This window comes from Hemiscyllium ocellatum, chromosome 47 (genome assembly GCF_020745735.1).
Source record: "Hemiscyllium ocellatum isolate sHemOce1 chromosome 47, sHemOce1.pat.X.cur, whole genome shotgun sequence".
NCBI lineage: Eukaryota > Metazoa > Chordata > Chondrichthyes > Orectolobiformes > Hemiscylliidae > Hemiscyllium > Hemiscyllium ocellatum.
The window spans coordinates 5,142,770-5,168,822 of record NC_083447.1 but is presented as its reverse complement, the minus strand read 5'-3'; the positions used below and the strand labels follow the sequence as shown (position 1 = coordinate 5,168,822).

The window sequence follows — 26,053 nt, the reverse complement described above, 5'->3', positions numbered from 1 at the left end:
ATTGGTTTAAAAAATTGATACCTTCTAACATGTACTTTTTAATTAAAACGTTGAAGCATTTTCCTTTTACTGATGAAAACATTCAGACTGAATCACAGTTCACAATGAAGTCTAGTCAAAATATAAAGGCCAGAGTCTATTCTTGTTCAACTGATGTGCCAGATCACCCCTGCAAATTTTACCTGTGGACATTTCACAACTGACCCACGTCTCACTTTTAAATGTGCTTCCATTTTAAAACAGGATATCAGTGACATGCCCATTCACTGCCACAGCCGTGGCATTATGCACCAGACTTCAATTGCTGCTGTCAGTGAGAACCAGTCAGAATTCAGAACCTAAATTCTCACTATTCAACATGCAGGGCAAGCAGCAGACATGCAGGTAAAAGGGAGAGTAATACTGGGGTGACATATCAAGACCTTTGAAAAACAAAAACTAAACTTTGCACTACATGTTAAAAACAGAGGTAGTTTTGGAATGTTAAACAATTTTCAGAAATTACATTAACCCATGGAAAAGTGCACTAGTATTTCCTACTTAATATTTTGCTGAAATGCTTGGCACTAACTAAAACACACAGTTGAGAGTGTGGTGCTGGAAAAGCAGAGCGGGTCAGGGGGCATGAGAATTGACATTTTGAGCATAAGCCCTTGATGAAGGACCTTCTACTAACTAAAACATACACCAGCAGACAACCACCTTACAGATAGGAGCTGCTGCAGGAAAAGAATGGGCTCATGTTTGTTTTATAATGGGCCATCACAATACACTAAGCAAACCGACAGCTAACACATTTGTAACAACAGTTTACACATTGATTATATATGAAAGCAGTCCAGTTCCCAAACAACTCCAGAACTTTTCACAATGATAGAGATCGGTGTTACCTCATAGTTAATGGGACATATGTATTCAAAGTTTGGGAGAAGATTTGTAGCTCGGGTGCTCGTTGTTGTTGTGGTTCTGTTCGCCGAGCTGGGAATTTGTGTTGCAGACGTTTCGTCCCCTGTCTAGGTGACATCCTCAGTGCTTGGGAGCCTCCTGTGAAGCACTTCTGTGATGGTTTGAATCTGCCACTTCCGGTTGTCAATTCCAGCTGTCCGCTGCATATATTGGGTCGGTATATTGGGTTCAGGTCAATGTGCTTATTGATTGAATCTGTGGATGAGTGCCATGCCTCTAGGAATTCCCTGGCTGTTCTCTGTTTGGCTTGTCCTATAATAGTAGTGTTGTTCCAGTCGAACTCATGTTGCTGGTCATCTGAGTGTGGCTACTAAGGATAGCTGGTCGTGTCGTTTCGTGGCTAGTTGGTGTTCATGGATGCGTTCCTGTTTGTCCTATGTAGTGTTTTGTGCAGTCCTTGCATGGGATTTTGTACACTACGTTGGTTTTGCTCATGCTGGGTATCGGGTGCTTCGTCCTGGTGAGTTGCTGTCTGAGAGTGGCTGTTGGTTTGTGTGCTGTTATGAGTCCTAGTGGTTGCAGTAGTCTGGCTGTCAGTTCAGAAATGTTTTTGATGTATGGTAGTGTGGCTAGTCCTTTGGGTTGTGGCATGTCCTCGTTCCGTTGTCTTTCCCTTAGGCATCTGTTGATGAAATTGCACGGATATCCGTTTTTGGCAAATACATTGTATAGGTGTTCTTCTTCCTCTTTTTGCAGTTCTGGTGTGCTGCAGAGTGTTGTGGCCCTTTTAAATAGTGTCTTGATGCAACTTCTTGTGTGTGTGTTGGGGTGGTTGCTTTCGTAGTTTAGGACTTGTGTGTGGCTTTCCTGTATACCTTTGTGGTGAATTCTCTGTTCGGTGTTCTCTGTACCATCACGTCTAGGAATGGGAGCTGGTTGTCCTTTTCTTCCTCTCTCGTGAATCGGATTCCTGTGAGCGTGGCGTTGATGATCCGGTGTGTGTTCTCTATTTCTGTGTTTTTAATGATTACAAAGGTGTCATCCACATTTCTGACCCAGAGTTTGGGTTGAATTTGCAGTAAGACTGTTTGTTCTAACCTTTGCATTACAGCTTCTGCTAGGAGTCCAGAGATGGATGAGTCCATGGGTGTGCCGTTGATTTGTTCGTATATTTGGTTCTTGAATGCGGTGATCCATGAACACCAACTTGCCGCAAAACGACATGACCAGCTATCCTTAGTAGCCACACATGCAGATGACAAGCAACGTGAGTTTGACTGGGACAACACTACTATTATAGGACAAGCCAAACAGAGAACAGCCAGGGAATTCCTAGAGGCATGGCACTCATCCACAGGCTCAATCAATAAGCACATTGACTTGGACCCAATATACCGACCACCGCAGCGGACAGCCGGAACTGACAACCGGAAGCGGCAGATACAAATCACTATAAATGTCGGAGGAAACATCACAGAAGCCTCAGGTGACTGACTGTGTGGAGTTTGCACATTCTCCTAGTGTCTGCGTAGGTTTCCTCCGGGTGCTCTGGTTTCCTCCCACAGTCCAAAGATGCGCGGGTTAGGTGAATTGGCCATGCTAAATTGCCCGTCGTGTTAGGTAAGGGGTAAATGTAGAGGTATGGGTGGGTTGCGCTTTGGCGGGTCGGTGTGGACTTGTTGGGCCGAAGGGTCTGTTTCCACACTGTAAGTAATCTAATCTAATCTAATCTAATCAAGCGCTTCACAGGAGGCTCCCGAGCACTGAGGATGTCACCTAGGCAGGGGAAGAAACATCTGCAACACGAATTCCCAGCTCGGCGAACAGAACCACAACAATACATATGTATTATTAGCCAAGTCAAATGTTGGAAGAAATTTTTCAATGCTATTATTTCTGGCCTATATCTTTCACCTAGATCAATTGACCTCACGTCTTCTCCTGAAAGTGGTGCCTTATACTGGGCTGTCATTCTGTGGCTGTTACTTTTGTCATGTGACCATGATCTATGCAGGACCCAAGAATAAAGAGGCAATAGAACAGTGCAAACCAATTTATGGGGAAAAGCTATGGAACAGAGAGAATTGAAAGAAAGCCAAATTAATATCCATAACTTGAGCATATCACAAAATCTTGGGTTAATCACAATAATATGTTAGCTTACATATTACTGACCTTGACTCTTAAACAAAGAAACGTCAATTTATTATTTCAGCCAAAATCATTCCAAATCTTTCAGAAAAATAATTGTGCTGCATGAACATAGCGAAGGCATTGTTTCAATGGGAATTAATAACAAATCCTAGATTTGCAGATAATTAAGACTGGTGATACCTGCGAGGGTTCCCATCTTCATGGGGTGGGATAATGACCACCTTCACAGTCACTGATGTCTTCAAAAGATCAATCATCTGATCATGAGTCAGTGTTATTATAGCCACCTTGCAAATTTCAACCAGTCGGCTTCCCTGTCTCAGCCCAGCTTGCCAAGCAAATCCATATTCTTCCACCTCTGCCACTGTGCCATCGTATTTGACGTGAAACCCAAGCTGCCCAAGCCCATTCCTCCGCAGCGTCATGTCAATGGTTTCACATCCTTCTGTTACAATCTGGGAATCAAAGGCAATTAAGTCAAACCACAATTAACACTAAGCGCACAGTTTCCATCTAAGCCAAAGTATCAGGCAGTTTGGTTGACAAAAAGCTGCTGTGAGGCAGGTATACCTTCAAGAACGTGGGGAGAAGCAAAGACCAGCTAAACACAACAGCAACCAGACAAAATTGGTGCCAAAAAGGCCACCAGAGTTTGGCATTATTCAAGATCTATGGTTTTACAGATTCAGGAAATGTGTTTATGTAAATGTTCTGGCCATGCTAAGAGCACATTCATTATGATTAAGCCCAATTACCATATTTAATGGGATTTCTGAAATACTGGACATATCAATAGCATTTAGTCAATTGCCATTTGTACAAGTATGTGAAAACGGCCAGCTAAAACCAGACATTTTAAGAGTACGCCACGCATCATTTTGTTTTAAAATCCACCTGAACAATTCGATGAGGTTTTGCATGGTGACAGACTGGTCACCTGTTTTACTACTGGGGCAGCACAGTGGCTCTGTGGTTAGCACTGCTGCCTCACACATCCAGACACCCAGGTTCGATTCCAGCCACCCAGGTTCGATTCCAGCCTTAGGCAACGGTCTGTGTGGAGTTTGCACATTCTCCCAGTGTCTGCATGGGTTTCCTCCCACAGTCCAAAGATGTGCAGGTTAGGTGAATTGGCCATTCTAAATTGCTCATAGTGTTAGGTGTATTAGTCACAGGGAAATTGGTCTGGGTGGGTTATTCTTCGGAGGGATGGCGTGGACTTGTTGGGCCGAAGGGCCCGTTTCCACACTATAGGGAATCTAATCTAATCTAACCTACTCTACACTGTCTATTCCCCCACACCAAGCGATCCTTGACTGCACCTGACCCAAATGCTGTTTTCAAGGCTAGATCTGAAATCTGGCAAATTCCAAAATCTGAATGGCTTGGATCAGAGACTGAGTGTACTTTTATTTACTTCTCACTGAATGCATTTGAAAATATGCCTATTCTTAAACCTCAAAAGATTTAAAAGAAATAACAACCTGTACAACTACAATTAAAATATTTGAAGGACAAGGAAAGGCTTTGACAAAAAGAACTTGCTCTGCATTCAGCCAAATGCACGTGGTTGTCAAGATCAGGTGCAATTAATGGTCATTTCAAAAGCTCAGCTGAAATGGAAATTTTCCAGTAAGATTAACCAGGTCATAAAATACAAGAAAAACTCTGCTATGAGGAGATTCAAAGCAGTCAGCCAATCTGCATCAGACAAGAACTTTAATTTTTGACAACAACATATTGATGTTCATTGTTCACTGGCAGGCTATTTCAAGCCTATTTAAAGGAACACTTTCGAGTTATTAAATTCTTCTCTACATCTTAAGGAAATAATTAAGAATTCCTCTTCCCTCATGGGCCAATTAATAGTATGGCCCAAGTACATCTGAAACAAGAAGGGACCAAATACAGCTTAGAGTAGAGCCAGAGGGAGTGGGAAATTTCCAAGTCTAATCAAAGGCCCAAGCTGTGAGCCAAACTCAGGGTGAGGAGCATCATATTTCACACCAGGATAAAGTTTTCAAAACATTTTAACATCCACTCCAAGGCTGTCAGACACCACCCCTGCAACAGCTTATTTGCTGCTGCAATGATGTCTTCGTTACCTCGAGATTTGAATAATTTAATGCAGCTGGATGTTAAGTTCTTTCCTCCATATACTCAAGGTGATGTTCAACTCTGCTGCTCATGCACCCAATTGCCAGCAGGTTTTGTTCACCCAGTGCACTGATCTACTTTGGCTCCCAGTTATGCAATGCCTCGATTTTACAATTTTCATCCTGGTTTTCCAATCCCTCAGCCTTGCCCTTCTCAATCTCCAATTTCTATGAACCCCCACAGTTAAAGATATCTGCGCTCTTAATTCTGGCCTATTAACGATCCCCGATTTTAGCTCCTCACCTCTTGGCAGTACTTTCAGTTGCCTGGATCGTAAGCTCTGGAGCTCCCTTCCTGTTCACTTAACCTTGCTTTTCTTTTTCAAAAAAACCTTTTGAGACTTCAGTCTTGTATCCAAAGGTTTTGGTCATCTTCCCCAATATCATAAGCAGCTCAATGTCAAATTGTTTTATAACGTTCTTGTGAAGCACCATGGGATATTTTGTTAGGTACTCGCACAACACATTGTTAACAGGTTGTCGTTCACTTACCTTTAATCTTTGAACAATTTCCTTAATGTCATCCACATTCTCCTCTAACATTCGCACAAATATGTAGTCACCTCTCCCATGGAAAATTTTAAGCGTGGATGCATCGGGAGTCCAGCCTATTACATCCCCACTAAAGCAGTTGAACATCACCTCCTTGGTTCCTTGCTCAATAACCACCACAAATTCATTCGAGATGCCTAGAATGCACTCCACCTCAACTCCCTGGCTGTAATCCTGTGCGTAAACCCGCCATGTAATCGCCCCAGCACTGTACAGTTCAGCCCCCACACGGGGCTTCGTTTTCTCCTTCTTTTTGGTGGTCAACAAAATGAGGTTAAATTTTCCAGCGGATTCCACGGGTGTGTTTGTGACACTATTTTCCGCCAGGTCCTTCAAGTATTCATGCCGCGTCCGAGTTGCCATAGCGTGGAACTTCTCCGATTTGTGCGCTGCGTTCTCTCCATTGATGACCTTGGCCAGCAGAAAGTCTCGGAAAACATCGGATTTGCTGAAAGAGAAGCCATCTGGAATGGGTGGCCCGAAGAGTGGGACATCCTTGGACCTGGTCACTGCCACGCTGTTGGAATAAAACATTCCAAAAAATCTTAACATAATCAATTTTTCTCCCATATTTGCAATTCCTCAACAGAATATGTCGATTCCTAATTGGACAGTTCCCCAATCCTCTAGTATCAAGCATGCCCTTTCGCATGATGCCTTCTGAATTTTCTTAGACTTTCAAGTATCTTTTGACCATTGGAATAGGCATCATAGACAAGTTATTCTGTCCCTGCAGCTTCAGAGGCTGAGGTGTGATCTTATGGAAGTTAATAAAATCATGAATGGCATAGAAAGGGTGAATGTATTAGTCTTTTCGCCAGAGTATCTGAGTCCAAAGCTAGTGGGCATAGATTTAAGGTGAGAGGGGAAGATTTAAAATGGACCAGGGGCAACTTTTTCCATGCAGAAGGTGGTGTGTGTATGGAATGAGCTGCCAGAGGAAGTGGTGGAGGCTGGTACAATTACAACATTTAAAAGGCATCTAGATAGGTATATGAATAGGAAGGGTTTAGAGGAATATGGGCCAAGTGCTGACAAATGGGCTAGATTAATGTGGGATCTCTGGTTGGCATGGATGAGTTGGACCAAAGGGTCTGTTTCCATGCTGTACAGCTCTCTGACTTTAAATGGGGGTAACTATGTATCAAGCAGCTGCTGTTGAGTCCCAGGGTGGAAAGGCCCCAGGTCCTATTGAAAGACCCACGTTGTTACTCCAGCTGACATTAGCTAAGTTAGAGTAGAATACCAGAAAGAATTGTATTCTTTTTTAAAAACTGAGTTGGTCAGGTAATTGAGAAAAAGGTCCAACTGCATCATGGACAAAAGAAAATCTGAAATGTAGGGCTAAACATTATGGTTCTTACAAAAAGTCAGCACAGACAATGAGCCGAACACAGTCTCCTTCTGTGCTGCAAGGTTTGATTATTCCAAGATTCCTCATTGCACTCTGTCAGACATTGTACAGATATATGCTATTCCTCAACACTGTTCTCAAAAGAGAGACATCAAAAATTACTTATAACTTTACATAATGTGGTACTGTACCTTTCTAAAATAAACATACTCAATGTTCATTTTATCAGAGTTGAGTAAAACTATGGAGATACACAAATCTATCCATACCTCAAACAAGCAGATTAAAGTTTCATAATTTTTCATTTTTCTCTTTTCAAATACTACTGACCTGCCTTATAATTCCATCATTTGCCCTTTCATTTCGAAGCTATCATTCTCACGTGAGGAGAGACACACTTGTCAGTAACAGGTTCTCATTTGTGGCTCAGTGGGAGGCACTCCTACCTCAGAGTCAAGCAGCAGTGAGTTGAAATCCCACTCTAGAGATAGGAGCACAAAATCTTGGGCAACACTCTAGTTAAGTTCTTCAGAAGTGCTGCGTTATTTGATTTGTCATCTTTTTAAACAGAGCTCCCTACTGCTTTCCCATATTGGCATTAAGGTTTCTGTCAAAATAATTCAAACGACAGTAGGGGGAGTTCTGCTGTGTTGACTTGGGCAACATACATAATTCAACAAAAAACTCATTTTGGGACCTTTTTTGCGTGTACAAATTGTATAATATATTGCTTACATTATAGTCGAGATTACACTTCAAAAAGTATGTCAGTGTCTACACCTGATGTCCTGAAGTTTGAAAGGAGCCAACAAATGTAAAGACTTTTGCTACCCTGGAGAAGGACTCACCTGTAACACACATTCTCAGTACATGGATTATGGACCCTTACAATGACAAACACATGCTGAAAATGAGAGCGTACAGTCTTTGGTGTGAATGGCAGTGCCCCAGGTTCCTGAAAAATGATGGTAACAATGTCGTTGCCAATGTGCCGTTTCCTGAGGAGCTGTGAACACAAACACATGTTAAGTCAAGTCACCAAACGTCTGGCTGCAAATTGCTCACTTTGCAGATATTCTCTACACAGTTTGCCATTCAAATTCAGTGTCAAAAACAAACTAGCAAAATTGCAAACGCAGCATCACTATTAATGTGTAAAATCTCAGGTACAAGCAGAAAAAGTTCTACCCATTTTTAGATGGCCATCCAAACATTTACCAAAATGTAAATAACTTCCTTCATTCACGTTTTACCGATTTCATGGGGTCAGTTAGGTCAGTTAGTTGGATGGTTAGGTTGCTGTGTAGTGATGCCAATCGTGAAGAATACGATGAAGGTCCAGCCTTCTCAACCTTGCCTGAGGCATAGTGGCCTTCAGGGTTAAGCTCACTACCAGTAAGTTTCTAATGAGAGAGCCAGAGTGGTAGAGAACAAACGGTAGAGAGCATTAGAGATAGAGATTGCGATACAGACAGAGTTAGAGACGCCCTCTGGGACAATGGCAACTTTTACTGAATGCATCTCCTACCTTGAAGGTAGTGACTAAGTCCATTTTGTAGTCAAGGTCATATCCTATCCAAGTGGCCATTTATTTGGGGCTTCACTGGTGTCCTGACCATGCACGACAAAGCCTGATAGCCGGTTAACAGCAATCAGGTACTTCCAGCTGACTCTGCTCCTTAATCCAGGAGCCACAGATGTCAACTCTAATTTCTCAACTGACGCCCCAACTGGAGTATCCTTAACAAGCCCAAACCTACTTGATCTTTGGACTCTCATCGACTCTGTGGGGAGTTTCTACTCTGTCAGGGTGCTCGGGTCCCAAGAACTACACTTTAGAAAAGATTAGGAACATCAGGCTAGAGGAAGTACTAGTATTCCCAATAAAACACAAATAGTGCCTCTATTGATTTAAGCACACAACAATGGATAATAAAGCACTGAATGAGGCCATTGAATTCATGGAGTCTGTTTTTTCTAAGAGCCAGTAATTCTAATTAGTCCTACTCCCCTGCTTTTGCTCCACATTGTTTCAATGTTTTCAGATATTGTTCTATTTCCTTTACATTCTGTTTCCACCAACTGAATAGGCTAAGAATTCCAAATCCCAACCACTTGTAATGTTAAAAGGTTTTCTCCTCATATCCTCTCATTCTTTTGCCCTCTGGTTATTGACTTCTAGTCACTGGAAATAAAGTATATGAAGAAAACAATTTAAAGCTTTCCTAGTTGAAATATTTTTGGTCGCAGTGGCACAGTGGTTCGTACCACTGCCTCACAATGCCAAGGACGCTGGTTCAACTCCAGCCTCTGGTGACTGTCTACGTGGACTTTGCAATTCTCCAAGTGTCTGCACGGGTTTCCTCCGGATTCTCTGGTTTCCCCCCATGATCCAAAGATGTGCAGGTTAGGAGGATTGGACATGCTAAACCACCCAGTGTTCAGGGATGTGTAGATTAGGGGGATTAGCTATGGGAAATGCAGGGTTACAGGGATAGGGTTGGGGGGTGAGTATGGATGGGATGCTGTTCAGAGATTTGGTGTGGACTTGTTGGACTGAATGGCCTGTATCCACACTGCAGGGATTCTATAAACCTCGAATGATTTTCGAATGTTCAAGACATTCTAGGTCCAAGTGTAACTCATTGAGAGAGAGAGAGAGAGAGAGAGAGAGAGAGAGAGAGAGAGAGAGAGAGAGAGAGACAGAGAGAGAGAGAGAGACAGAGAGAGAGAGAGAGACAGAGAGAGAGAGAGAGACAGAGAGAGAGAGAGAGACAGAGAGAGAGACCTGGAGAGAAGGTAGCAAAGAGTACAATAAGTGAATGGGGGGGTGGGGATGGAGGTGATAGGTCAGGGAGCCATTAAAATAGAGCTTATTACGATTCATCCAGCTTTAACCTAAAGTTACCCTGAATAATGCAATACCATTTAAGCAATTAATTTGACCCAATGCTCATAAATAGATTTTTAACTACATTATTGAAAAGATTACTCTTTCTAACATTAGGACTGGATCAATTCCAATTACAGATAAAGTACAGGCAAATCAATTGCTATAAAAGTGTGGCTTATAAAACACAGCAGGATTGACAGCATAACTGGCAACTTATACCGTTCTGCTTAAACAGTTTGAAGAGTTTATGGTAAATAAATAGCAATGTCATAATCTTCTTGGTCAATAAGAATGAAATTGTGACTTTTTTTCAGGCTATTTTCTGGTCAAGTCAGTGTTCCACTGCACTGCATTAGCACATTGGAAATTAAGCCCCACTATTCAGGGAATTGTTACAGAAGTTACAATAAAGATTTTTTTTAAATATGCAGAATTCCCCAATTTACCTTTTTTTAAAACTCTGGTTGACAGAAAGCATGGATCAGGCTTATTTACTTAACACAAATTACTATTTAATTAGTTAAACAGTTATGAATTGTCATATGTCATAGAATTCTACCAACTAAAGCTCCAACTTCCTTATAAACTCTTCCACTCACAAAGGCAGAGGGAGGCAAAAAAGACAGAGGGTAGGACTGTGACAGCAGTTCAGTAGTCCCTGTTCGCAGGATTAACTGAGATGAATCTTGTGTTGACCAGAATGTTGCTTCTCAATCTTCCTTCTCCGGATGCTTTCACTCGTTTGCAAGAGGCACAATGTAACTGGTTCACACTTACACAGAAGTCTCGAACTTATTAATTAATAAGTCACAGTTTGGAGCAGCTGGAGGAAAACTAAATTTGAAGAAAACCAGTTTCAGTTATTTTTTCCCTGTAGAGGACAGGGACAGCTCCTGAGTCTGTGGGCAGTGTGCTGACTTCTTCCCATATCATTCACAGCTCCAAACTGTTCAGCTATCGAGAAACAAATCACAGCCACTAGAAGGCCGGTTTTTGTGATAAAAAAATAGTCACTAGTCTCCAGCCACCGAAATCTCCATTTCTACACAGCCCAGGGCTCTGGCTCATCTGCAAACCATCGACTGCTATTTGAAGCACTGTGTAAACAGTGCTTACAATGAGTATCGTGTTCCTCACTTTCAAAACCCGCAGTAATCCTTCAACAACCCTAGGTTTTTAAAACAGTTGTTTTCTCATTTAAGTTTGAAATCAAATATAAGCAAATAAAAAATACAGTTTTTACATCAGGCTGAAAACAAAATCTACCTTCCCACCTATTTAATCTCTCAAAGTGAATAGTGATGTTCGTTTTTACTAAGGAAAAATAGAATAGTTCCAGCTCAATTGCGGAACTTAGCAATTGAACAATGTCAGGAAGAGCTCAACATCAATAGTTCTGGAGCTCACAGGTTAATTGTACGTTAGTTGAAACCATCTCTTTTGTCACTTGTTTCCCCATATACTCAGATACAGAAATGTACCACATATTCCAAGATTTTGGACATCACTTATCAGCAGCTCAAATCATTCAGTACCACAGTGAGATACAAACTATAACCACAAAATCTGTAGCTAAGCACTGGCATTATGGTTGGTTGGAAGAAAGGTAGTTCCTTTATATTTCAGATTTTACTTTTCTATATGCTTGTTAGAACAAGTCTGCAATATCTGCAGACTTGATCAATGTAATGCAATGGCTATTGAAGCAGAAAAATCACAATGAACTCTGCAGAGGTAAATGAGAACCAGAATACTTGAGCAAGCAGCAAACGTGACCAAAAAAATGTAAACAGATAGCCTTCATTGAATAAACATATGAATGAAAATGGAATAACTTACGTTAAACGGGCTTCAGATTAGTTTCACAGGTCAGTGCGACATCGAGGGCCGAAGGGTCTATATTGCGCTGTAATGTTCTATGCTCTACTAACCTCAGCCATTTTGGAGTAGTGTGGGGTTCTGGTTGCAATTATTAAATTAGAGAGGGCGTAGAAATGACTTACATGTTATTGGGACCGGCAGGTGTGGAGCTGTAAGGAGAGGTTGGATAAGTTGGGACTCTTTGCTACACTTTAGGAGGCTGAGGTGTGACCTTATAGAGGTTTATAAAATCATGAGGGGCATAGATAAGGTGAATTGCAAAGGTCTTTTCCCTAGGGTGGAAGAGTTCAAAACTAGAGGGCATAGGTTTAAAGTTGAGAGGAGAAAGATTTAGAAGGGACCCCCAGCAGGGAGGTTTGTATGAATGAATTGCTCGAGGAAATGGTGCAGGTACAGTCCCAAAATGTAAAAGATACTTGGACAGGTGCATGAATACGAAATGTTTAAGAGCGATATGGGCCAAATGTAGGCAAACTTGACTAGGTTAGTTTGGGAAACTTGGTAAGCATGGACAACTTGAACCAAAGGGTCTGTTTCCATGCTGTATGACTTTTTTTTAAACATAGGGCAATGTATGAGAGATGAAAGTGGAGGGAATTGGAATATTTCCCTTTGGTAATACTATCAGACAATTTTAAGAGTCAGAAATGTGTAATGTTTTATGGTGGGAGAGCTGTGGGGAGGGGATTTCTATCTTCAATGGCTCTCTCACCCAATGTGCCAAACTTCAATCCTTCCACTTTTCCTGAACCAGTTGGTGCTAATGTCTGAAAACGTGATGCAAAACTGAGCAGTACATGTGAGAAACAGGCAAGAACACACTTGAGTGATGCGTTCAAGATGTGGGCACCTCCCACCCATTTAATTTTAATCTTATGCCAACACAAATCAGTCAATATCTCAAAGGAGCAGAGGACGAAAAATTAAAAAGATAGGGGGTAAAAACATTAGCAAGTTAATTTTCGAACTTAGAACACTTAACTAATTAGACATAGAAGACTATCTGATTAGTTACATTTTAATCTGTGTGAAAAGGGACTTTTCAGACATTTTCACCCAAAGCCCCGTGTTTAATGGCTTACAGGAAAGTCGATTAAGATGATAAAGAAAGGTCAGCTCATGGTTTAGTGAAGAAAGCCCAGCAGACGGTACCCACCTGCTGCCGATTGTTGGGGGTATATGGAAGCATGGTGGACACGTGGAACATGATCTCATAGTCCTGGTAAGTTGTGTACAAAGAGTGCGTACCAGTCGAGTCAGCTGTGAATAGAAAATGTTTTAACATCACATAAACCATGACATCACTAGTACTAAAAACAGGCAAAAACAGAAACACACAAATCTTGGTAAAAAGAAAAAAGGTGGACTGACTTTTAGGATGCGACCGGTCATCAGAATTCTGCCAGATGTGAGCCCCTCTAGGTCATGCACCATTCGTTTCAGCATTATCTCCTCCCTGCTTGCCAAAATAATCTTTTCTCTCTTCTAGCTTTTCAATAAAATTCCCACTCATACCCTAATTAAGTACATTTCATGCAACAAGAACAATCTCAAGTCTTAAAACATTTTCATGTCAACCTCGACTCCAAATGCCAAAAGCAAAAAAAAAAAGCTGAACTCTCAACTTCCACAAGATGTAAAAGCAAAAACAGGCCATTGGGTCCATCAGGTCTGCTGCATCAATGAGACTATAGCTGATCTCATGACCTTCAACTCCACTTTCCGACCTTATCCTGAGTGACCCTTGATTCCTTTACTAATTAAAAATCTCTCTCTACTTTGAATGGATTTAAAATGACCAGGTCCCTACAGCCCTCTCTGCAGCCCTCTCTACAGATGCACTAGCGTCAGTGAAGGAGTTCCTCCTCATCAGTCTGAAGTGGTTCCCGTTACTCAGGTTAGGCCCTCTGGTCATAGACAAGGGGACCACAACCACTCTATACCTATCCCTAAAAAAATCTTACATGTTTCAATAAGGCCATTCTTCTGAACTCCAATTAGCATAGGTTCAACCTACTCAACCTCCGTATAAGAAAATCCCTCCATACCTGGGATCAATCCTGCAATCGGCTATGGACTGCCTCCAATACCACTATATCTTCCTCTCAGATAAGAGAACCAAGACTTTCACATTATTATCCAGTTCTGCCCACAGTCTATGTCTTAATCTCTTGACAAAAGGCTGAAACCCCTGGACACTCCTAGCATCGGCTGACTATTTCAGTTTCCATCATTTGCAGTTTTGTTTGCAACATACTAATTTTCACTCCACAAATTTCAGACACTGATTGAGAGTTTGTAACAATTAAAAAGCAAAATACTTACTTTTTGTGTCCAGTTGAGCTGCATATTTTGTAAAGCCCTTAAGAAGCACTTTTTCTCCTAGCTGCTCCAGGAATTCCTCAAATGCAGGGCCTGCTTCTTCATTGTTGTACATCTCCTCCTCAGTGCCCTGGCCAGCCATACAGTACAGAATACCGACTTTATGCTTTCTGCTGAGCTGCAAAGCATAACAATCACCAAATATAAAAGACAGTTCCCAATTTCAATGTTCTCCAACTCCCCACATGAGCCAACTAATCACCTTCATCGTCTGCTGCTCTGCACAATCCCCAAACACCATCTGTAACTGAGGACATAAGCGGGCTTTGCATTTCCAGCCTTATGCATGAGCCAACCACAAATGCCTAAGTTGGAATCCATTTCACTGGAGCGATGCTGCCAATATCAGGAAGTTAACAAAGCTGAAAGCGGACAGAGAAAACCAGGACATCACCTGTTGGCCACTGTACACCACGATGACCAGCAGTGGCTCAGCACCAGGAGCAAAAACAGTGAAAGCAAGCACAATGACACCTATATAACCATGCCATGTGTCGCATGGCTGGTGGAACCTGCCTCTCGGGCCATCAACAAAAAAAAAATGTGCCATTTGAAGCTACCTCATCCCTAAAGGATTGATTCGCTGCACATGTCAATAAGTTTCCTGAGATGAAAGGATGCTGACCAGTAGAATAGAAACTAGATTAGCTTCCCACTAATGATCAAGAGTGAACAAATAACAGAAGTCAGGCAATGCAAGGAATCCCTTTTTATAAATTAACTGTTCATTCCTAGCATGAGAATATCTGGTCTTTCATCCATTCTCTTTCAGAGGGTTGGCAATTCTACAAATAACCTTCCTCCACAGAGTTCTGTTCTCCTCTGCCTTCACTGCTTGTCCTGAAAAGGGGCCAGCTTACGCTTCGATATTGTTCATCTATGTCATCTTAGGTCCTCCTTGAGCACCTTTTCCAGGTATTCTGCTTTGAGTAACCTCTGCTTTCAAACAGTCTCCTCTTGTATGCCACATGCCCAAAATACACAAGCTCTCCCATTTCACTTCCTCAAAAACAATGCTCCTATTAACAGCTGTCTTTTCAAGGACCCACTTATTTATCCATTTGGCAGCCCATGACATGCATAAAATCTGTCTGAATCCTTTAATTTCAAAGAGTCTTATCCAAACCTCATCACTCTTTATGGGCCAGCTGTCACAGCCATACATCGTTACCAGCCACACAAGGGCTTTCAGAAGACAAATGAGGATTAGACATGTAGAAACATTATTCCCTCAATTTCAAACTCTGTAATTTGATTTATAGGCACTTAATGAACTCCCTGGTAAGTTGTGCATTGTTGATGAATGTCTGATGGTAACTGATGAAGGAAAGAGGGTGCCTGTAAGGTTGCAGTCAGAGTAGCCTATTCCATGTAATGAATTGATCCCGTTGTGACACTGCGATCGACACAAGGATATTAATATCCCAAAGAGATTTCAACTCACCCCTTGTTCATCCAGTTTTAGCAGCTGCTGTGTCACTTTTACAGTGCTGAAAGCCAGCCGCAGACACTGAATGTTCAGTTCTGGTATAACAGATTCCAATACCTCTTTCAGCAGGAGCCCTCGCACTGTACCATGTTTTGATGTTGACGGAACCGCATCCTCCAGGATTGCTCCTCTTAGTGTAATGAGCTGCAAAATTAAATTTTCATATTTTCATGCAGTTCAGCCAAGTTGTAAAAAAAATGCCAATTTTTTTAAAAGAAGTGTTCATAAACACGTCACTTTACAGTGCTGGCTCGAAGGAAAGCCTGCTATCACAGACAACCTGATGACTTCAATAAAAACAATCATACTGACAGAGGCAACAGAGCTACTTCTGAAGCGGTGTGACTGATCAGCTGGAAGGACTCAACCTGAACTCTCCCATATCTGCCAGCAACAATTTATATTGGGCTAGGCAATAGGCTTTGGCATGAATGGCTTGTTCTGATCTTTTGACAACATCATGTCAAGCTGAAAACATTTCACTGATGGACACTTTTCCTTTACATCACGTGCACATCACTACTGAATCTATCCGGTGTCTACAACAACAATACAGTCAAAATGTAGCACAGTCCAGCACAAAAAGTGATCCTCTTGATTGGTTCCCCACTCTGAACATGCACTCCTTCCACCACTGGTCCAAACACAGCTGCTGAATGTTCCAGTTACAAGGTGGAATGTTGCACCTGATGAAGGTTTTTTTTGATAACATCTCCCAAACTATGTCATCACCCCTTTGTTAAGGAGGGGCTGGTGAATTAGTTTGTGGGGTGTGGGGTGACATCAACAGAAGATGGTCATTGCCACACAAGTGCCAGGCAACAAATGTTATGTAACTTATCAGCCCAGGCCTGGATGTTGGTCAAATCTTGCTATATGTGGGCACATGCTGCTTCAGTATTTGAGTTACAAATGCTGCTGAACATTTGTATAATCATTAGCAAACCCACCTACAATGATTTAATGATGAGAGAAGCTCATTAATGTGATAGCTAAAGATGGTTGGGCCTAAAACGTGACACTGAGGAACTCCTGCAGTGATGTGCAGGGACTGAAGAACAATCCAATCACATTTTCCTTTGATAGGACTCCAATCAGCAGTGAGTTCTCCCCTATTTCTATTGACTCCAGGTTTGCCGAGGCTTCTTAATGCCAAATACTCAGTCAAATGTTAGGATGTGATCAAATACTCACCTCACTTGTCCTGAAGATTATTCGGTAGACGTACTGGAGTCCATGCTCTTTGCTGTCCTCCAGTTTTTCCCTCTTGATGCTCACTGCCACTGGGCCCAGCTTTTCATCCACTCCAAAATAATTCCAGTGTTCTAAGAGCGAAAGGTTCAGAGCAGTGAACTCAATGACTGGACATTTTAAAACATTTCCATTGTGATGAGGGAGCGGGAGTCCAAATAGTTTATTGCTGCGTAGATGCCAGGAAGACGGAAAGGAGGAAACAGGACTATTTTTGATGTTACTTCTTTTAAAAATTTCTCTTTGGTCGAGACGGCAGTAAAATATTTTAAACTTATCTGGTTTTGGAAATCACAGGGCTACTAACAACTTTACCAAAATGTATATTCCAAGTTTTAAAAACTCAAATGACTTCAAATATTCAAGTTACAAGAATCCTAAATGTCTTCATCAAAGTTACTCTCTCTCTTCACCTTTTCAGAGTAAGAACTTTACTTCAAAATACAAAGCCAGCTGGTCCCTATGCTAGTACACTGCCACCTGCTGAGGCGGCCATTCTTCATGGATGAGTCTGGACATTGCAGAATATTCACTTTTTGTAAAAAAGCTATTCATGTTGTGGGATGCAGGCTGGGCTAGCATTAACTGCCCATTCCAAGTTGCCTTTGTGAGGTGGTTATGAGCCCTTTCTTAACCAATGCAGCCCACATACTGCGGTTTGACCCACAACGCCATTGGGAAGGGAATTCTAGAATCCTGACCCTGCAGCAATGAAGGAGCAGCAGTATATTTCCAAATCAAGATGGTGAGTGATTTGGAAAGGAATTTGCAGGGGCTGGTGTTCCATGTATACGCTGCCCTTGTCCTTCTAGATGGAAGTGATTGTGGGTTTGGAATCCGAAATAAGTGGGTTTACTGCTGAGGTGAATTTCTGCAGTGCATCTAAACAGTGTACTACTAAACAGTGGTTCACACTGCTGCCTCAAAGTTCCAGGGACCCGGTTTGATTCCAATCTTGGATGACTGTCTATGTGGAGTTTGTACATTCTCACCATGACTGCGTGGGCTTCCTCTGGGTGTTCTGGTTTCCTCCCATAGTCCAAATATGTGCAGTTAGGGTGAATTGGCCGTGGTTAAAATAATGCATTGAATAGAAAGGGTACCTAAAATCTTGTTGCTCACATAAGTTAAGCAACTACTGCTACAAAATAGCAATTTACAAAGGTTTAAATTTTGTTTCACCATTGTAGTTTGAAGAGAATTGATGTAATTTAATGTGGACCAAGGGTGAAGCAAAAGTCAGGAAAAGGATGGTGGGAATAAAACAGCAGTAACATGACCAGAGGTTGCAGGAGAAAAGGTCACTGCCAGTGAGCTCAATGAAATCGACTGTAGGATAGCAGCAATGGACTGGAATCATGGTTCATCACACTTGGCAGGATGCAGTAATTTACACTGACCTGAACCACTGCCTACAGCTGTATTTACTACAGCAAAATATTCAGACATTGCAATCAATATGGAAAAGACAAACACATTTATAGCCAACGCGAGGGCACAAAGTCAAGAAAGGTTGGGAGTTTGGATCATTTACGATGCAGAACAACCAGTATCTGTTGAGATATTGGTCAATAGCAGAACATTAATTACATTGTTACTTGCTGCAAACCTTAAAACTAGGGAATGGGGGCACGATTTACTTAATGATATGGTAATTCTGTTAATCCTTCCCATGTTTTCCTCCCAATACAGAAAGGGGAAAGATGTGAGGAAACTAAAAAAAAGCATGAGGAGCAAGTCAATTTAAAAGAAAAACTACTTAACTTCTGCATTGAAGAACCTGCAACAACAGAAAAGCAAATGTAGATGGCTAGTATGCACCCCCAACATTTGTTTACAAGATTTTAAAACTAAATTAGAACACTATCAGGTCTATTGGGTGTCAAGAGAGCCTCACCATTTTCAGAATCCTAAATAAGGCTGCCTCTGGGTTACAATCATGTCGTTGAATGTTTCGGTGATCAATATTTCAAATTAAACAAGCTGTTTCAAGTTCATGTGTGACCGATGCCATGGCAGAGGCTCATGACATTTTAAAAAGTACTTGACGTGCTTTAAGCTATAGAGCAGGTGGTGAAAAACGAGATTAGGTTTGCTTGCTTGTTTCTGACTTACACAGATATGGCAGGGCAAATGGCCTTCTGTTGTGCTATTGACTTTTTTTTTTGAGGTTGTCAAAGTAAAAGGATGTAATAGAATTGGCAGAGGACAGGTGCAAGCGGTGTGTGGGACTCTACATGAGACAGAATTTTTTGGGGCTATAAAAGTTTGATTAATTGGAGCTTGAGGAGGTAGGGATACTGCTAAAAACTGCTTTAGACTACTGATCCCAGAATTGATGGAGACTGTGTGAGGGCAAAAATACCAAGCGCACTTAGCAGCTAAGCAAGCCTCTGAAAGGAATAAAAACAAAGTCATATAACTGGTTCAGGTTAAGTGACCAGTACTCATCATATTAAAACAAACCTTCAGATGACATTCCATGAATGCAGATGGATCAAGTATTACCACAGTCCTCAAAAAGAAGAAATAGTGTCCTTTGATCGCTGCCAAGATCTGGACAGAATGGTTTTAAACTTCTCAATAGGGAGTATATAGATGGTTACAAATCTGATCTCAACTGGATCCCTAATTATTCATTTTTGTGGAACCGAGAGAGGATTGAATGGTAAACGTGCCATCAATAAGTGGCAAGCATTATTAGAGGATTGTAGATTCAACTCCAATGACAATTTGATATGAGAAAATGGAGGATGCCTCTGAATGCATGGCACTCCAACAAGATATCTGGCAAGGTTTAAGATCTGTAAGGATTAAGGACCATTTTGATTAGTTACTATACCTTTCCCATGGAAGTAATCCTGATAATATTTGGCTCCCCGATCCACATGCTCGATGCTGAATTGTTTCAGTCTTTCCTGGCGGAGTTGCCTCTCTTTTGGGACCTCGAGTTCAGAAACACTTGCATTTGTGCAGTATGGGTTCCAAACCACCTTTGGAAATCCACCATCACAACCGAGACCCAGGCCTGCATTCATACTTGCCTTTGATAAGCTGATATTATGCTCACAGGTCCCACCCGTTTCATTGCGGAAATGAGGGCAGTTTAGGAGCAGATCGTTGCAATTGCTGTCACCGAGATCTGGCTCCAGATTCTCTTTGCCGTTCACCTCCTCAGTGCTAGTGAAGCCAGAATCCTGTCCTCCCAGAGCATGAGACCGAGACACAGCAAGTGAAGCAGCTGATGCAGCTGAGGCACCAGTTGTGGTGTTTCTCCGGTATGGTACATAGTTCCTGTTGCTCACCACTTCATTGAGATCAAATAGTATACTCTGCACATCAAAATGGGCAAAGCTCTTTTGACAAACCCATGGCTTATTGCTATCCTGGGACTTATTGTCTTCATTGTCCGAGCTGGATCTCCCAGATTCATGCTCACTTTTGTTGCTGCGCAGTTTCTTCAAGATCGATTCACCACTTTCATTCCGAGACTGCTTTTTACGTGATTTCTCTCGATCCTTGCCTGTGCTCTTGGGTTCGTCTCTCTGAGATGATTCACTTTGACTGTCATCAGTCTTGCTGTTACCTGCTAGATTCAGGTTGGAGGCCATGCTTACATCAGCCCGTAGGAGCTTCTTGAGGTTCTCTGGTACTGAACTCCGTTGATCAATCTTCTCATTTTTGAACTCTTTCAACATATCAAAAAAGCTTTCAGACGACATGCCACTCACATCAATAGATGAAGTGCTACCATATTCCCTCAAGGGTAGCATTCCATTTCCTTTAAGCTCTAGGGCTCCTTCTGCATCGTGCTCATTGAGAGTAACCTCACTGTTACTTCGAACTCTCAATGGAACAAACATTTTGGCTGGGGACCTGGGCCAGTAACCTTGGAACTCTGCTTCTTTTGACTTCCCTCGAGGTATATGGTGCAGGCCTCGGGCCTGAGGGGGATGGGAAGCATTTTCATAGTTCAGGCAATATTGCCCACTATGAAAACTTGTAAGTTCAGTGTCCACCATTGATCCACCAAAGTCCCTCGCGACATCTTTTGTTACATCTCGTTTTGGGGGCCAGTCAGCAATTCGAGCTCGGACTCCCATTTTTGGCATGGCAGGGGTTGAATTTGCACGGGGTACATTTTCACCCAGCGAGCAAATGTTCCCATTCTGGGCCCTGAATGGAGATGCATAGTAATCACATGTGTTCGTACCTTCAAGAAAGTCCACTCCACCTATGACCATTCCACCAACCTCCACCTTTGCATTTTGAACAGGTCGATAGCTTGTCATAGTCTATTAACACGCTGGCTCACTGGGAGGAACAGAAAGGCCCCAGTCATTTCCTTTACACTGGGAGCTGCTCAGTCAAGATTAAAACACAAGTAACTTCAACAAATATGTAAATGAGTAGCAGCTCTGCAATAAAACAGGATCTGAAGTCTCTTTTTATAATTCCATGGTGCCCGCATGCTTAATGCTTTTGCGGCATTTATATTATTTAATGCAGAACATCCAGAATAGGGATAATGTGGTGGGATGAAGCTCTAATTCCAAATATACACCTTGTATGTTTCAATACATATAAAAGAGCTGCCTTTGATACTTTAGTCAGATGGAGAACACGGTCATTCTGCAACGAAAACAGAAAAAACAAATTACTATTTTGTACCGAAAACACCACCACACACAGAGGAAGCTCCATTATCTGACATTCGATTATCTGAATATCGGATTATCCGGCAAGACTGCAAAGTCCTGGTGCTTGGCGAAACTATGTTATCCGACATTTGATTACCCGGAATTCGATTAACCAAACGAAATACTCCCCGCCCGTGTCCTTCAGATAGTCGAGGTTCCTCTGCATGGAGGACATCAAAGTCCGCTAGTATAATATACTTCCCACTCACCAAGCAATACATTAGCATTTAAATATGCCAAGGAAAAATCAGGACAAACTCTTACCATCCAAGTGAAAGACAAATTACTAGGGAAGACCAACGTGGATGGACTAGAACAATGGATTCAAGAGTCAGATGATTGAATACATTTAAGAGATACAGATTGAAGGGTAAAGCACTAATGAGTAGGTGAGTTGATTGATCAAAATTGAATAAGGTTTCAAACTCACTCAAAAAAAAATTGGCAACTTAACTACGTAAAAAGGGTGCCAAGTTACCATGCTACTTCACTGAAGTACTGCAGGAAACTAGTACAATTTTGTTGAGAAAACTAATCTTGCAATTGCCTTTTTAGATAAAAGGTAAAATGCTTGTACTCTGTCTGGACATACCTGCAGGGCAGCTCGATGGGTTTGGCCCTCACAAACTGCAACTTAACTAAAACAAAGCCACACAAATCCTATCATTGTTCATATAGTATAACGAAAATCCTTTCATGTCCCAGTTTAGCCTGGCCATTCCTTCCACCTAACCTGGAGTTGCAGTTTGTTTTCTCTACAACGTTCTATTACGACAGTTCTCAGCTCTAGGCCTGTCTTCTTTCATTCTTCGGAAATGAACATTGTTGATTTCCAAACGGTCTTTAAGAGTGGTGGGCTGCCTTCCTGAACCAGTCTGCATACTCGCCGGCATTGTACAAGAGTGAAGGAACTGCCACACAAATTCCATGTGAGGATGGTATGTGGTTTGAGGAGAATTTACAGGTGGTGAAACTCTTATGGCGACTTAAACTCTTTTCACTGCATTTTTTGTAAAAATACTAGTGACAATAAATTACTATTCTATTCTATTCTCATGTACCTGCTGCCTTTTCTCTTCCAGGTGGTAGAGAGTGCTGTCAGAAACTGTTGCAGTATATCTTGCATGCACTGCTGCCATTGAGACAATGGGAATGAATAAATAATTAATTTGCTGGATGGGTACAGATTAAGCAGGTAGATGTATAGTGGATAGCGTTTAGCTTCTCGAATGTTTTTGGAGCTATAATATCCAAACGAGTAAAGGTTATTCACAATTATATTTCTAAGTTTTTGCTTCATACATTGGGACAGGCTTTGGTAATTCAGGGAAATTCAGGCATAGAATTCCAGACTCTGACATCCTCCTATATCCACAATATTTATGTGGCAAATTCAATAGAGTTTCTGGCTAATGGTAAACCCAAGGTTTTGCCATTGGGCATTCAGTGACAGTAATGCTCCAGTGAAATAGTTAGATTCTCTTGTAGGAAATTGTTATTGCCTGATAGTTGAGCCTTTGACTAATGCCGCAGATTAATCACTCTCTCACTATTGAACAACGTCCAGGTTTTTTTTGCTTTTGTTAAGTGCTTAGTTAGAGATGAATGATGTGCAAAGTTTGGGTAGGTATTGGGGGTATGGGAACAGGATATTCCAGCAATTCTTCCCATCTGTCTACAATCCTATAATAATGGAATAATGGGTCTTTTCTTTATTGTAAAAAAAAAATCAATACTGAATATTTGCTTTTCTAATTGATGCAGCCCACACAATATAAACTAATTTTTAAAATACAAGTTTCTTTCATCTACAATTCAAAATTATGTCTTTCATTGAGAATTCTTTATTCAAACAGGAATAGAAAAGTCAGCTGTAGGGGGAAGGGAAGAGAAGAACTTTTGACTGTGTTGAACTGCTCAAGAGCCAGAACAAACAGTTGTTGTCTCTGGTTTGTTACCCGTGCCACATGATAGAGAATAGGGAGACAGAACAGTTAAATGCGTGGCTACAGGGATGGTGAAGGAGGGAGGGATTCCAGTGTCTGGATAACTGGGGTTCTTTCTGGGGAAGGTGGGACCTCTACAAACAGGATGGTCTACACCTGAACCTGAGGGGCACCAGTATCCTTGGGGGGAGGTTTGCTAGTGCTCTTTCGGGGGGTTTAAACTAACTCTGCAGGGGCATGGGAACCTGGACTGTAGCTTTAGGGTGCAGGGCCTTGAGTGTAGGGAGGTTAGGAACATGGCATCAATCTTGAAGGAGGGTGCCTGTAAACAGGAAGGTGGCTTGAAGTGTGTATACTTCAATGTGAGAAATATACGAAAGGTGAACTTGCAGCGTGGGTTGGTACCTGGGATTTCGATGTTGTGGCTATTACGGAGACATGGGTAGAACAGGGACAGGATTGGCTGTTGCAGGTTCAAGGGTTTAAATGTTTTAGTAGGGTCAGGGGTGGGAATAAAAGAGGGGGAGGTGTGGCATTGCTCATCAAGGATAGTATTACAGCAGTGGAAAGGACGATGGATGAAGACTCGCCGTCTGAGGTAGTTTGGGCTGAGGTTAGGAATAGGAAAGGTGAGGTCACCCCGTTAGGAGTTTTCTCCAGGCCTCCTAATAGTCCTAGAGACGTAGAAGAAAGGATTGCGAGGATGATTCAGGAGAAGAGTGAAAGTAATAGGGTGGTTATTATGGGGGACTTTAACTTTCCAGGTATTGACTGGGAAAGCTATAGCTCGAGTATGTTAGATGGGTCGGTATTTGTCCGATGTGTGCAGGAGGGTTTCCTAACACAATATGTAGACAGGCCAACAAGAACCAGGCCAAGTGTTATAATTGGAGGTAGGTGAGCACTTTGGGGACAGTGACCACAATTCGGTGACTTTTACTCTAGTGATGGAAAGGGATAAGCGTGCACTACAGAGGAAGAGTTATAGCTGGGAGCAGGGAAATTATGATGCGGTGAGGCATGATTTAGGATGCGTGGCTTGGAAAAGTAGGCTTCAAGGGAAGGGCACAATCGATATGTGGAGCTTGTTCAAGGAGCAGCTATTGAGTGTCATTGATAAGTATGTACCTGTCAGGCAGGGAGGAAAGGGTCGTGTGAGGGAGCCGTGGTTTAATAAGGAATTGGAATCCCTTGTTAAAGGGAAGAGGGCGGCCTATATAAAGATGAGGCGTGAAGGTTCAATTGGGGCGATTGAGTGTTATAGGGTAGCCAGGAAGGATCTAAAAAGAGAGCTAAGAGCAGCAAGGAGGGGACATGAAAAGTCCTTAGTTGGTAGGATTAGGGAAAACCCAAAGGCTTTCTATAGGTATGTCAGGAATAAAAGAATGACGAGGGTAGGAATAGGTCCAGTCAAGGATAGTAGTGGGAAGTTGTGCGTGGAGGTTGAAGAGATTGGAGAGACATTGAATGAATACTTTTCGTCAGTATTCACTCAGGAACAGGACATTGTTGCCAATGTGAATATTGAGTCACAATTAATTAGAATGGATGGCTTTGAGGTATGTAGGGAAGAGGAGTTGGAAATTCTGAAAAGGGTGAAAATAGATAAAGTCCCTGAGCCTGATGGCATTTATCCTAGGATTCTCTGGGAAGCAAGGGAGGAGATGCAGAGCCATTGGCCTGGATTTTTATGTCCTCGTTGTCTACAGGAACAGTGCCAGATGACTGGAAGATAGCAAATGTGGTTCTCTTGTTCAAGAAGGGGAGTAGGGATAACCCTAGTAACTATAGGCCAGTGAGTCTCACTTCTGTTGTGGGCAAAGTCTTAGAGAGGATTGTAAGGGAGAGGATTTTTGAACATCTGGATAGAAATAATGTGATCAAGGATAGTCAGCATGGTTTTGTGAAGGGCAGGTCATGCCTCACAAACCTTACTGAATTCTTTGAGAAAGTGACTAAGGAGGTGGACGAGGTTAAAGCGGTAGATGTGGGGTATATGGATTTTAGTAAGGCATTTGATAAGGTTCCCCATGGTAGGTGACTGCAAAAAATACGGAGGTATGGCATTGAGGGTACATTAGAGGTTTAGATAAGGATTTGGCTGGCTGGAAGGAGACAGAGGGTTGTAGTTGATGGCAGAGGTTCATCTTGGAGTGCAGTTACTAGCGGTGTTCCGCAAGGGTCTGTTTTGGGACCATTGCTGTTTGTCAGTTTTATAAATGACCTGGAGGAGGGGCTAGAAGGTTGGGTGAGCAAGTTCGCAGATGATACGAAAGTCGGTGGAGATTACAACGGGATATAGATAAGCTGCAGAGCTGGGCAGAAAAGTGGCAAATGGAGTTCAATGTAGGTAAGTGTGAAGTGATTCACTTTGGTAAGTGTAACAAGA

At 42.0% G+C, this 26,053-nt stretch overlaps 1 protein-coding gene across 3 annotated transcripts in view; it reads right to left on the bottom strand.

The window, feature by feature from the left end:
* sipa1l3 (signal-induced proliferation-associated 1 like 3) overlaps positions 1–26,053 on the bottom strand; it is a 246,985-nt gene that overhangs the window by 80,006 nt on the left and 140,926 nt on the right. For all 3 annotated transcript variants that reach the window (XM_060856237.1, XM_060856236.1, XM_060856238.1), the window contains exons 3-10: positions 19,861–21,650; positions 16,962–17,092; positions 15,723–15,911; positions 14,222–14,396; positions 13,053–13,156; positions 7,971–8,128; positions 5,709–6,285; positions 3,241–3,515 (exon numbers count right to left, since the gene is read on the bottom strand). In XM_060856237.1, the coding sequence (XP_060712220.1) occupies positions 3,241–3,515; positions 5,709–6,285; positions 7,971–8,128; positions 13,053–13,156; positions 14,222–14,396; positions 15,723–15,911; positions 16,962–17,092; positions 19,861–21,310 (3,059 nt within the window). In that variant the 5' untranslated portion in view covers positions 21,311–21,650. The remainder of the gene's footprint in view (positions 1–3,240; positions 3,516–5,708; positions 6,286–7,970; positions 8,129–13,052; positions 13,157–14,221; positions 14,397–15,722; positions 15,912–16,961; positions 17,093–19,860; positions 21,651–26,053) is intronic.